The sequence below is a fragment of the Oikopleura dioica genome, chromosome 2 (genome assembly GCF_907165135.1).
Source record: "Oikopleura dioica chromosome 2, OKI2018_I68_1.0, whole genome shotgun sequence".
NCBI lineage: Eukaryota > Metazoa > Chordata > Appendicularia > Copelata > Oikopleuridae > Oikopleura > Oikopleura dioica.
In genome coordinates, this window is record NC_137292.1 from 579,649 (window position 1) to 592,401 (window position 12,753).

General features: G+C 38.0%; 1 protein-coding gene across 2 annotated transcripts; it reads right to left on the minus strand.

The window, feature by feature from the left end:
• Window positions 1-2,646: 2,646 nt before the first annotated feature.
• On the minus strand, window positions 2,647-9,213 carry LOC145698784 (uncharacterized). 2 transcript variants are annotated; one of them, XM_081776007.1, is made up of 7 exons: window positions 9,000-9,213; window positions 4,406-4,598; window positions 4,248-4,362; window positions 4,081-4,176; window positions 3,904-3,963; window positions 3,357-3,458; window positions 2,647-3,218 (listed from the first exon to the last, which is right to left on the minus strand). In XM_081776007.1, exons 1-7 carry the CDS (start codon window positions 9,095-9,097, stop codon window positions 2,839-2,841), a joined length of 1,044 nt encoding a protein of 347 aa, XP_081632133.1. In that variant the 5' UTR covers window positions 9,098-9,213; the 3' UTR covers window positions 2,647-2,838. The 2 variants fall into 2 exon arrangements, with proteins under 2 accessions (XP_081632133.1, XP_081632132.1); XM_081776006.1 differs by having other exon boundaries at window positions 3,357-3,446; window positions 3,889-3,963.
• Window positions 9,214-12,753: the final 3,540 nt, after the last annotated feature.

Consider the following 12,753-nt stretch of genomic DNA (forward strand, 5'->3'; position numbering starts at 1 on the left):
GCTGATGCGCGGCCTTGCTTATGCTTGTTATCATCGAACACATCCGAATTTCAAAAACAAAAGCAGTCCGATGAAATGGGGGCTATTTTCGGGAGCGTTTTGTTTTTGCCCTAAATCGTTGAAAAGGAGACGTTTTGTTGATAAATTCTTGAGAAAAAAATTTTCTTATTTAATTTTTAGTTAATTTAATTAGATTATATCAAAAAAATATAATTGAATAAAATATATTTAAATTTATTTAATTAATTATTTTTAATAAATATATTAATATATTATTAATATAAAAAAAAATTCTGCAAAAATTGATAAGAAAAGAAAATTCTAGAGCCCTATTTATTCCAGCAAATAATTCGCGTAAATTGTCGAAAACTCGGAAGTCCGTTTCCTTCATATTTTCGTCAACAGGGAAAACATTGTTTACAGTCATTTTCTGCAGCGCCAAAAAGGGGTGCTATAGTCAAAACAAAAGCTAATTAATGGAACATATATTCAAAACGACAATCAAAACGCGCTTGATGACTATTCACGGGAGGCAATTATTTACTTAATTTCCAGAAGAAAAAAAGAGCTAGAATGATTGGATTCCAGCGCCGGGAAAGATTAGAAGCGGCGCAGATCGCATTCTCGAGTTAAATAACTGCTAGAGTTCTTTTTGGACAAATCGTTTGTTGCTAACAAAGGCAAATGCTTTTGGAAGAGAGCCGGAAGTGAGCGCGAATGCCTTCGTTCGAAAAGAAACTTTTCGTCTCGAGTAAATTTATAGACTATCAATTATCGTATTTTTAAAAGCTTATCATCAATCCAGGTTCTAACACTATTCTGAAAAATTGTACTTAGTAGATATCAGATATGTAAATAATGACAAAAATAAAAATCTTCAGAAACGAAAATTAATCTTATGGTGTTTTTTTTCAACTTTGTTTTTTCATGTTTATAAAAATCGCGGTCGTTAGTAGGATCCTCTACGAATGCTGGAATTTTATGCGCGAGGTCCACGTTCTTCGTCGCTCATTTTAAGTGATTAGTCGAGCCCCGTTTACAATTAGCGCAAAACTCGAAGACCAGAAGTGCTCCATTTTATTCAAGAGCCACTGTTTAAGAAAATTTTCTTCCTGCTCAAGAATTCTTGAATTTCGCATCTAAGCCAGTCTTTTTTTGAGGCGAAACTGAATGCTTTTTCAAAAAAATATAAACGAAAAAAACAAAGTGAAAATTTATCATTTTTTCGCTCGTCAAAAGTACTTAACAACAACTGTTAGCTACTTATTCGGCAGGAAACGAATCAAGTTTAAGTCGGAAAGGGCAGGGAAGAGGTATTGATGAGTGAGTGAGTGAGTCGAAACATGGGCGGCCACGGAAGTCGGGTGCCTTTGAGCTCGCGTGATTTAGCAATCCGGCTTTACAAGCGCCTTGTTTCCGCCTGTCGCAGTGTCCATTTGTTCCGAAACAAAGTGAAACCGATGTTTCAGGACGCGCCGCACGTTCCATTAACTTTTCGTGCTAATTTTTGTCCAAAAAGCAGTTTTAGCTTTTGTCCTTTTTTTTAGCCGCAAATTACGCCTGTTCATTTAACATTTTCGGTAGATGTTTGCACATCGAAGCGCAGCAAGAGGGAGAAAAACGTGGTAAACAACAGTAATCCGAAATATGGTAATCGTTTCACCTCGAATTGTAAAGTGAGCCTTCTACACGGCGCTAGGTCACACCGAGGTCATCTCAAAATCGCGCCAAAAATCTCAAACAAAAAAGGATTTTTCCATTTTTTCTAACACTAAAAGTGAAGCCTCATAAAGAAAACGCAAAAACAATTTTTTGATAATCGAAAATACTTATTAGATTGATTGAATATCTACTTTACAGTAAAATTCACATCTTGCCTCGCCGCAGATGCGCTCTAGAGACGCAAAGGAGTCAATTATCAACATTGTAAAAGGTCAAGATTAGAAACCTAAGAAATCATAAAATGAAACTCAAATATAGACCCTTTTTCTTTGGATATTTTTAAAAATATTCATAGAAAGAAATTTTATATCGCTAGATAATCCTTCTACAAAAAACGAGAAATTCCTGACAATTAATAGTTTGTTTGTAATGCCTTGAATAATAAATATTTGCATGAAAAGTAAATACTTATTGTTTGGTCTGACTTTGCAGTTAGGAAAATAAGTCCGCATTATTCGAAAAGGACTGAGCTTGTTCTTTTGATTCAACCAAGAGAAATAATCTTGATTTTTCAATGCCAGCCAGGACTGTCAGTGTAGCTGTCCCAAGTAACGAAGTCCTAGGCGGAGCTGTTCTGGTTCTGATTGCTGGTGCTGTCTGTTAAAGTTTTTAAAAAACCTTCATATTTTAAGAAATAAGAAATTTTACTTGATTTTAGGAAATAATCACAACTTGTTCCTTTATTAAAAACTTTATGAAGTTATGCGATTAACACTACGGACAAAGCTGGCCAGTCAGGAATGGATGGTGTCAAAAACGGCGAATTGAGAGACTGTAGTTTCAAATCATGGCTGTATTCATTCGATGCAAAGTCAAGAAATTTTCCTGCTTAGAATCTTCCCTGAATCTCATGCTTATTTATTATTTTAGAAAATTTAATAAAAAAGTCGAAAAAATTTTGAGAGCGAGAACAAAAATGCAAAATTTTAGTTTGTTTTCAAAATATATTTCCATAAAACAGAAAGAACGGTTGGATTGAAGTCAAAAGCTTTTTTACGATTTGTCAAACGCAAGAGTTTATATACAGTGGTGGTTTTTTTCCTTTTGGTTCTGGCAGCCATGCGATTTTACAATTACAGTTAGGTTTCAAGAAGTCAAGGCACAGTTAAAGTCTTCTCAAACCATGACGATATCATTGGTTCTCGAGCTGAGTCTTGGAACTTGGCTGCCATCGAAGTAGGAAAACTCGGCTCCTTCGCTCATTGGCTGGGGAATATGGACGGCGGCGTAGCTGGATGGAGCAGCAACTCGACCGGCGGGGTAGAGATCGACGATCGCGCCGGTGGGGCCGCCTTGCTGGGGAGCGCCCTGGGGAGAGTTGGGGTAGCCAGGCGAGTAGTTGAGCATCGACTGGGGCGAGAGGCTTGGGTCGTATTTCTCGACGTAGGAGGACTGGTAGTCGGACATGGTCGGAAAGCTGTCGGAGCCCTTGCCAGCCATGAAGACTCGACGAGCGAGGAGGAAGATGATGACGGAGAGGACAACAAGAAGAAGACCTGAAAAAGAAGATTAGTTGGAGGACAAAAAATAGTTTTAGAAAGAGAAAGGGAGCTGTTTTCTTAAGTCAGTAGACTTGAGCGTGAAATCAGAGGGTTAGGGAGGTCTAAATCAAATATTCCAAAATGGACACTTACCGACAACAATGCCAATAATCATCGCGTTTGGCAGGGCTTCTTGCTTCTCCATCTCGGGCTCGAGAAATTGGACGGGCACACTGGTCTTGTCTAAAAAGAAGCGTTAGATTCTCGATTTTTTCAGCATCATCGAATTAATAAATAAGGGCATCAAAAATGAAGCAAAAAAGTTCGAATGTTCTTATGACAAAATTTTCCGCATTTTTCTGGACCAGAAAGCCGCATCCGGCTTTTCTACCCCGGCTTCTTTTCCTTTCTTTTTGGAAAAAAATTTTTAGTTTCTAAAGTCGCTGCACGGAAGGGGCCTCGGAAACGCTTAGAATAACGCGTCCACGTTGTTTTTTCTTTCATCCCTCAGAGCGTAACTACTACTCGGCCCCGTCCGGAATCGCCATTTTTGACTCGAAATAATTATAGAGCAGGGTGGATTAGCGCCGTACTTCTATATCATCAGCGCATTATTCTGAACGTGACCGCTGCTATTTTTACTTTTCTTGTTGACACCCTTAAGAAAAAAGACCCATTTTCTTACCAGTTGCAGAAGAAGCAAAGTCGTTACTGTAGCTGTCGACTGTAGACTCGGTTATTCGCTGGATGCCGGTTTCGTCTGAAAGAAAAAGAGATTAGATAACTTCCTCAAGTCGTTATTTTATAAAAACTGATAAGCGAAAGTCGAAACTTGGGGCACTTATCAAAGTTATTCAAAAAATATCCAGGATCTTACCTCCTCGATGGACTGAGATTCGCATTTTCATCGAATGGGATGAGCAGACGCCGCCTTCTTTTTGATCGAGAGTTGCTTGGTCGCCATTGGAAGTCGCTAGAATTGAGGGTTAAAGGGTTGAAAAAAGAGGGAAGGGATTGGTTGGAAAATGATGGAGGGGGACTTACAGATGAAAAAGTAGTCGACATCGGGTTTGAACTCGAGTCCGAAGGGGCTTGGGCTGACTTCCTGGAACTTGACGGTGAATTTCTTCTCTCTGACGGGTTGAGAACAGGTCATGATCTAGATAGAGGGTTAGAAAAGGAATAGGAAGGTTGAAAGGTACCTTTTTGAAGCTTCGGAAGTCGCCAAGTCGGCAAGAATTGAAGCTTTCTTCGTCGACCATGTAGATTGTTTGGTAGTGCTTGTCGGTCGAGAAGGTTTCTGTTCGATCATCGACGGCGGCAGAGGAGTACTGGGGGCAGTAGATGTCGACTTTGTCTTCCAGATTGACATCCAGGGAGTAGGAGTTCGCGAATCTAAAGATGGGGGGTTAGATTTTTGGATGAAAAGGTTTTTAAAAAATTGTTGAGTTTTGTTTTGATTGGCCAGCTTTTTCGAAAATCCAATTTATTAGTACATCGACGAGGGTTCGTTCTTTTGGCCCGGTGCCTAGCGAAGCGCGCACCCTCTCTCTTTTGTTGGGATTATTTTTCTTGTAATTTGGCTCCGTGTCGTAACCTTATCACGCTCTCTGCGTAAATAAGGAAACGTTCCGCCCGTGTGCCCCGCTTTTTCGGATTCGACCCATTGGATTGGAAAATAGAGAAAAGCAATCATAAAAAGTGGAGAGCAAAATGTAGTTTATAAACAATTATGACTAGAATATCCGGCTTCAAAAGGGCGAAATTGATGCATTCACTAATTCGCCGTGGCAGGAGAGCTTCAAATAAACCTCCACTGGTTGCCCAAACAATAAAATAATTAGATTCCTGCCGGGAAATTTAACTTTTCAAATAAGGACATACCACCTGATAAATCAAAACAATATAAAAAAGAGCATCTAATTTATCTTTTTTATAGAAAAAAAAGGTGTCAAAAACGCGTCAAATAATAACACACTGATACCCTTAAACCCAATGATTCGCGGTATTTTTGCCGCATCATCTGCTCAACCTCAAAAATTGCTCAAAAAATGAAGCATTAGAAACATTTCAAAACGAAAAACCAAAATACACGATTTCTTCATTTTCTCAAGGGTCTGAGAAAATACCGAATTGCACTTTTTTTGTTTGAAAGAAATTTAAAAAGTTTGTAAAAAAAAGTTTTGAAAGAAGAAGTTTTTGAATTTGAGGCCGGAAGGGGACGAGTTTGGAAAAGCGCCAAAATCTCTCGAAAAATATTGCTGTTATCGCTTTGTCAAAGTGCAGGTGAATTTTCAAGGGCGGCGAGATTTCCCAGCATTTCGAGAATTAGGAATTAAGGAAGTTGTGAATATTGGAACATCTCTTTTTTTCTGGGAAAATTGAATTTTGACCCGCTTTTTTTGGCTGAAAAATGAGTTTTCATGAGTTTTCATGATTATTTATACTTTTGTCAATTTATCTTTTCCGACTCAAAGTTCGTATAGATTAAGGGCGTCACTTTGTTTTGTATTTTTTACAAATAAAGTTTCTAAAAAAGAGTTTTAAAAAGAAGCTTAGCCTTGTTTTTTTCATGAACAACCGTTTAATTTGAAATTGATCAATTAAGGGTGTACCCTTCGCTCTAAAACGTAACCCTAGCCCAGCAGGAGACTTATCCGGCTCAGACCTTTTGGCTTAGCCACGAAGCCGCAGGATTCACTTTTATCATAATAAAGGCTTTTATCGCGGAAATGCGATGTTGTTGCAAACAACTCCCGCTGCAATAAATAAACAACAAGCAACAACTTGTCTTATCAGCTCAGAGAGCCAGAAGAACCGAATAAAAAATGGGCTTGTTTTTAATCTTGGCGAGGCCCGATTAAATTAAACCCGCGAAAAAAACGAAGTTATCAGAAAAAAGCGAAGAATGGAACCGTTTTATCTCGAGTCGAGAACCTTACTGACTGCTACACCCTTAAGTTTTTTAAGTTTTCGACTCGAAAAAAACTTGAAAGAAGGGTAGAAGTTTTTAATGCTTTGAAAATTAAGGGTATCACTCTGAATATTCAAAAAGAAAAATTGGTTCGAAAAAAGGGGTTTTCAACGGATATACCCTTAAGAAAAAAGCTTCCATTTTGAAATACGCGTGGCCAAAATCGCGAAAGCTCGCGAAATTCGTATTTAAGAAAGAATTTGTCTCTAAACAAGGGCTAAGTCACGGCCCAGTTCCGCCGCATTTAAGGTGACCTACCCCCTCGTAGATTCTGTGTTCATCTAAGGTAGTGAATATCGCGGATGCGAGCAAAATATCTCCAAAGAAAAAAATACCCCAACTTAGAAAGTTATACTTCCGCTTTTGCGATTTCAAATTTAAAGATTTTGAATTCGAGAAAGCGAGGGAAGAAAATCGAGACGATAAGGCGATGAGGGATGAATCCGGGCGAAAGTGGATTCACATAATCTTGACGTCAAAAAATAGAAAGATGATTTTTTCCTTCAAATATTTCAAATTAAAAAAAAAATAAAAAATATTTTTTATAATTCAATTGAACCCGGAAATGATTCTTTTTCGCTTTGGAAATAAAATCTGTTCAAATTCAATTTCAAATTCGCTCAAAAGGAACCAGGAAATCATCAAATAAAACCAACATCTGATCAAAAAAGCGCGCTCTGAATAGACTCTTCTCCGGGGCCTCTTTGACTCTCTTTCCCGCATCCGGCTGGCTCAGCTGGGCCAGTCGGAAAATTTTTTGCTTGTTGGAAAAAGTCAATTATGCAAAAACGCTAAATGAATTACAAAGATCAGCGAAAATCCGGGTTCGGAAAAGAAAGAAAAAAACGGAACCAGATGTGCGGAGAGCGGATAAACACTGCGGCTTTACATGTTCAAAACTTAAAAATTGGATTAAAAACAAGCTGCTGGAGGTGTTAAAATCAGCGCTTTTATGGACTTAAGAATTTTCTTTCCAGAGCGAAGTTGTGGCATATTGAACGTAATCTGGGTACGTGTTTTGACGGGTGGTAGACATTCTAACCATTCCGAACATGACAGCTCGGCACGATAAAAAGTCGAATCAGACGCGATGGCTTTTTGGAAAGGAGGACTTTTGCCATAGCCCGAAGTACTTAGCGAAAGTTTTGACAATCTCAAAGAGCAAGAATATTCTTACCAAAACGAGCGATAGGCATCAGGAATAGGCGGCGCGAATAAATTTGCAATAGAAGTTACTCAAGAATTCGGCCGAAATTCCACAGCGGGTTAGATTTTAGAATAACGGGTTAAATTGCTCAAACACTAATTTTACTTATTTCGAGATTTTCTTTTAAAAAATTGAGTTCGCAGATGTTTAATAGCCGGTAAGAAGTCAAAAGGCACAAAAATCAGCTTGATTTTTTTTGGATATTTGAGCTATGGCGGGTCGGGCTTTCCGTTTGATGCGATCATCCGGCCCATCAGTCAAGCTGAGCTCAACCCTTTCCTTTAAAATTAACCCGTCTAAAGCTAATTGCGCGTAATTGGTCGCCGGTTACAGCATGTACAAAGGGATTGAATTAGATGATTAGCCAGATTTTCGGATTTGCTTTTTACAAAAGTTTTTTTGAAAATTTTGGATAGAAAAGGGGATCAAAAAGATTCGGTTATTTTGAATTCCGCTAGAAATTGATGCAGAAAAAAGTTAATTTGGGAAAACGCAGCTGAAACTATTTCCCTGGCTTCGAAAAAGCTGAATCGTCAGATCCCATGATGCGCGGAGAGTTTTACGACACATTCTCAAATTTGCTCACTTGGCCAAACAATTGGAAAACAGGCAAAAAGTACCATGTTGGTAAAAATTGAAAATTTGCAAATTTGGATATTTTCAAAACTGGGAATTGAATTGATTCAGTTTCGCCGCGAGCGAGTGGTGTTTATTTGAAAAAGAAAATCACGGCCGAGCAAGTTTTACGGCGATAGTTTGCGCAGATGGACGGGATTATTTGGCGTAAATTTCAAATCCATTATTACATCAAACGGCAGCGAGTTTCGCTTCTTTTGACCGGGGAGTTAATTTATCCTATGCCAAGAAACTTTCATTTCCAAAATGTCGAATTTTCGAATTTTCAAAAATTAAAAAATGAAAAATTAAAAAAATTCTTTTTTATTTGAATATTAAAATATTTTTTTAATTTTTCAAAATTTGTATCTCAAAAAATATTTTCTTTTCAAAAGCTTATCACTTTTTAATCCCTCATTTTGAGCACTGAAAACTCCCCTTATCAGCTGTACTAGTACCCTTGTCAATCAAAAAAGCAGGGCCCCTCCGTCAATCAGCAGCTGATTGGCCTTGATCTCTTTGATCTGATTCTCGTACCGCCCGGTGATTTATCTTTTTCAATCTCGATCTCAATTCAAAAGAGTATTTATATACAAAAGCCGTTTTCCGGTTCACGTGACGGCTTTGAATTTATTTCAAGTTCGCCGAGGTCAAAAAGGGCCTTATTTACAATTTATAAGTCTATTTACAATTTTGATTTTACGGTTTTTTTGACGAATTTTTGGCTGATTCGGGATTTCCGAAAGCTATTTTTGGCTCGAAAATTTTTCAAGTTTTTTCTCTGAAAATAGGTGTGGATTAATTTGGCAAACAAAAGTTTTTCAGGTCAGAGGTCAGGAAAAATTGGCAAAGTCGATAAAAAATGGATTGACACCCTTAATTGATTTCCCGAAAAAAACGGAGTTTTGAAAATTCTGAGGAAAAAAATTTCAAAATTTCGGGCTAAAATTTGAGCAAAATTTTCTTTAATTTTAATTTCAACCCTTTTTTTGATACATACCTGAAGTTGTCGACATTCCAGAAAATCTCTTCTTTGACTCTGCTGGCCTGGGCAGCCGAGCAGGCGAGGGCAACAAAGCTGATGATCATCTTCTTCATTTTAAAATCTCTAAGTTCTTTTTTTTTCGTTTTTTTTCTGTTGTTGTTTTCGTAAAATAATTATAAAAAAAATTGCTGCAAAGGCTTTCGGTTTCTGTGGTCAACCTCACTCTAAGTTTGCGTAATGAGTTTGGGTGCTCTTTCTCTCCGGCTCGAATAGCGCGATCTTTTGCGGCGCCAGAGAGCGCTTTTTACGCGCTGCGCTTTTTTTCAGCGCGCGCGGTGCTCTTGCCTGCGCAGGGCTAGGGGGCGCTACGGGGCTGGGGAGATGATTTTGAAGGGGGAGGGAAAGGGGAGCTGGGCGTTATGGGTAATGATTTGGATTGCTTTGGGTACACGGATTTAATGGTTAATGAAATTAAGGTTTCAGTAAAAACATATTAAATGAATTGTGAATCTAATGCTACTGCACAATGTTTAGCATGTCATGCTAAAAATGTGACTTGTTCGTTCTAAGTTCAATAATTCTAGTATCTCTTATTAACAAGAAAGTATGACTTATATCAAATGTCATAGTATTATAGTCATACTAGGTGCAAGCCTAAGGATAATGAAGGAATGATTTTTTCAGCAGAAGAATATTTTTGAAAATATTCAAAAGAGTCTGAAAATATGGACTTATGGTTTTTAGATATAATACTCATTCGTTTTTCTAGATAAAGCTTACAAGAATTTTTCCTGTCATAATTCTGCAATTCTGAGTTTTTTTCCAAGAATTTTTTATGTCTTTTTTATTCAAATTTTTTTCTTAGGGAACTTCTAACGATGAAACACTGTGTAAGCCAATTTTGCTTTGTGAAAACTTTCTGAGGCAAAAAGTCTTCGCTTGTTTTAGTTGTTTTGTGCAGCAGGGAATTAGCATTTTCACCATGTTTTTCACGCTTTGAGGTTGAATTTCGCCAGCTTTGATCCTTTTTTTGGCAATTCAGAAGGGATTCTTTGGGCTCGAGCCAATCCAAACGGGGAAAATACAAGTGGGCTAATTAAACGGATTGAGGCGAAACAAGAGTTCTGTTTTTGGCGATTTTCGGGGCTTGAACATCAAAAAAGGGTTGAGAATATTTACACTTTCTTTCGCGCCAAAACTTAAAAAAAGTCCCAAAAAAATTTTCTGTACAGAAATAATTTTGGCTCGAAATTTAAAATCAATCATGGATTTTTATTTTTCAGTCAAAATTTTCGAGTCAAAATGTGAGTCAAAATTTTCGAGTTAAATTTTCGAGTAAAGAATTTCGAGTAAAAATTTTCGAGTCAAATTTTCGAGTAAAAATTTTCGAGTCGAAATTAATTTTTAATTTTCTAAGATTTTCGTTCGAAATCGGCCAGGAATGGTTCTTTTTTCCAAATTTCTAGCTCCAAATCGATATTCTGGGAATCCCCAAAACCCGAGCAATCAGAAATCGAAGGCGCTAATTCCTCGAAAATTTCGTGCTCAGAACAGTAATCCCCCGCTGCGAGTAATTCCTTCGCTCGCACCTGAGCAGCTTTCTCAGCGGGTGATCTCTAAACAAACTTTTTTATCGTCTTATCTCTTCAATCTCATCATCATCTTTTTTTTCTGTTCGATTGTTTTGAAATTGTCAGATGAAAACTTTCCAAAACGAGGAGCAGCAAATAAACACCAATTATGCTTGCTTAAAATATTTTGAAATTTTGTTAAAGGCGCTGGCCAGCCGCCACCGGCCCAGATCAGAAGGGCTTGAGCAACTCGCGCGGAATAAATATTTTGAGCGAAAAATTGAGGTCGGCTTTGAAAATGTGTGCTTTATGGGCCCATGGCTTCGCACTCTTTATTGTTGCCAGCCGCGGCTAGAATATACAATCACGATTTCAAGCTTCTTTTTTTTTTCAAAAATAAGGATTCCAAAGACCTTGTTTTATGTTGGTGTTAGAGTGGTAGTTTTTTGAAATAACGGGTTTCATGACAATGAATCAGTTAGTTGGAGTTTTCCAGTGATAAAAAAATATTCAATTTTATTCTCAATGAAATTATATCGATCTTATGGTTTTTCAGATCTTGATTCTAGAGAAGCCCTGTTCTTTGCTCGGCAACCTGTATAGAAAACCTGACTCAGGGTCTGAAATATCTCAATTTAATAGCCGCTCTGCGGCTTTGTTTAGAAAAAAAGCCGTTCCGCGATAATATTACTATTTGGGATATTTCAGACCCTGAGTCAGGTTTTCTACACAGGTTGCCGAGTTTAAACTTTACCGGCAAAAAAAAAGTGTCTCGTTGGTAAGAATTGCTTTAAAAATCTTCTGATAACTCCTTTTTTCTTGAATCCAGGGAAAAAATAAAGATTCCCTCCAAGCAAGTTTTCAAGTGCCAATTGAGCTAATGGAGAGTCCTTGTAGGAAAAAAATCCGTCCAGATTTTTTACACTTGACTTTGGCTGGCGACCTTTGCTCAAGCCCTTGAGAAGGCAAATACACACCATAATGGGCTCAATTGACCATTTTTGGGGACTTGCTCTCTTTTGGCATTTTGCGAAGAAAATGGCATGTGTGTGCCTTGATTCTTTACAAATAAAAAAGGACATTCTTTTTCATTAATTTGCTGCTTGGGAAAGTAAATTTGAATTTGCTGCCTCCAGCTGGGCGCGGCTGACAGCAACGACGAATTATTGCCAGGTTCTTTTTGGCACAAAAGTACTCTTTTTTCAGGGCCTTCCTCATTATTGTCATTTTTTGGCAAAATAAGGAAGCCCCGAAATTTATAGATTTTGGACAACTTTTTCAGTCATTTTTCTTCAATTTTATGAAGTCACGCTCCAACTTTCGGGTAAGTCTATACACATAATCAGGGTAATTATTTTGGTGATTTCTACTTTTTTGAAAGGCGAGACAAAGATTGATCCGGCGGTGAGTTGGCGCCGAATCACACGGATTCGCGCTCCACCTCCAAGAAACGGAATAAGCCAGCGATTATATTTAATAAACTTAAACGCTCCCGTCAGGGGTCTGGATTTTGGCCAAAAATGAAAAGCGAAAGCGAAGCGAAAGCGAAAATTTTTCAAAAATTTAAAGCGAAAGCGAAGCGAAGCGAATGAAAATTTCGTGAGCGAAAGCGAAGCGAAGCGAAAAATTTTTCTAAAAAGCGAAAAAATGCGAAAATTTTCCGGAAATATTTAACCTTTGAAAAAGTGTCCATTTTATGTATGGTTTCATTTTTATTAGTGACGCCCGGATCGGTGCTGGAGATGCCAAGATTGATTGACGTCTGAAAAGCAAGGATCGAAATTTTTGAAGCCGGGATTGAAGATGGTGATGTCAGGATTGATTGTCGGGAGGCCAATATATGAAGTTATAAGATCAATCGATTTAAATTATAATACATCGCCGTTTGTCCAATTCGCCGATTCCTCAAGTTGGACAAACAGAGATCTTGGGCAAACGGCGACTCAGGAAAATGGAGACCACTCCATTCGGACTCCCTCTCCGATTTTTCAAATTGCAAATTTTCTGAGATTAGTGAGCTGAAGAAGCTGTGTGGCTCAGCTCAGGTCAATCATTTTTTAATATTGACTGCCTTGCTCAAATTAACTGAATGAATTTGAAGAGTCAGCTCAGCTCAATGATTTTTTGTGAAGGACAGCTCAGCTCAGCGCAGCTCAGAATATTGTCTACTTTAAAAACAGTAAAACTTCTCTGAGCTC

Excerpts from the sequence above, each read along its gene's own strand:
- LOC145698784 (XM_081776006.1), bottom strand. The coding sequence starts at position 9,097 with ATGAAGAAGATGATCATCAGCTTTGTTGCCCTCGCCTGCTCGGCTGCC. Across the intron at positions 4,363-4,405 it reads ACTTCCGAAGCTTCAAAAAG|ATCATGACCTGTTCTCAACC; the intron begins GTACCTTTCAAC and ends CCCTCTATCTAG. Across the intron at positions 3,447-3,888 it reads CTTTGCTTCTTCTGCAACTG|ACAAGACCAGTGTGCCCGTC; the intron begins GTAAGAAAATGG and ends GCTTCTTTTTAG.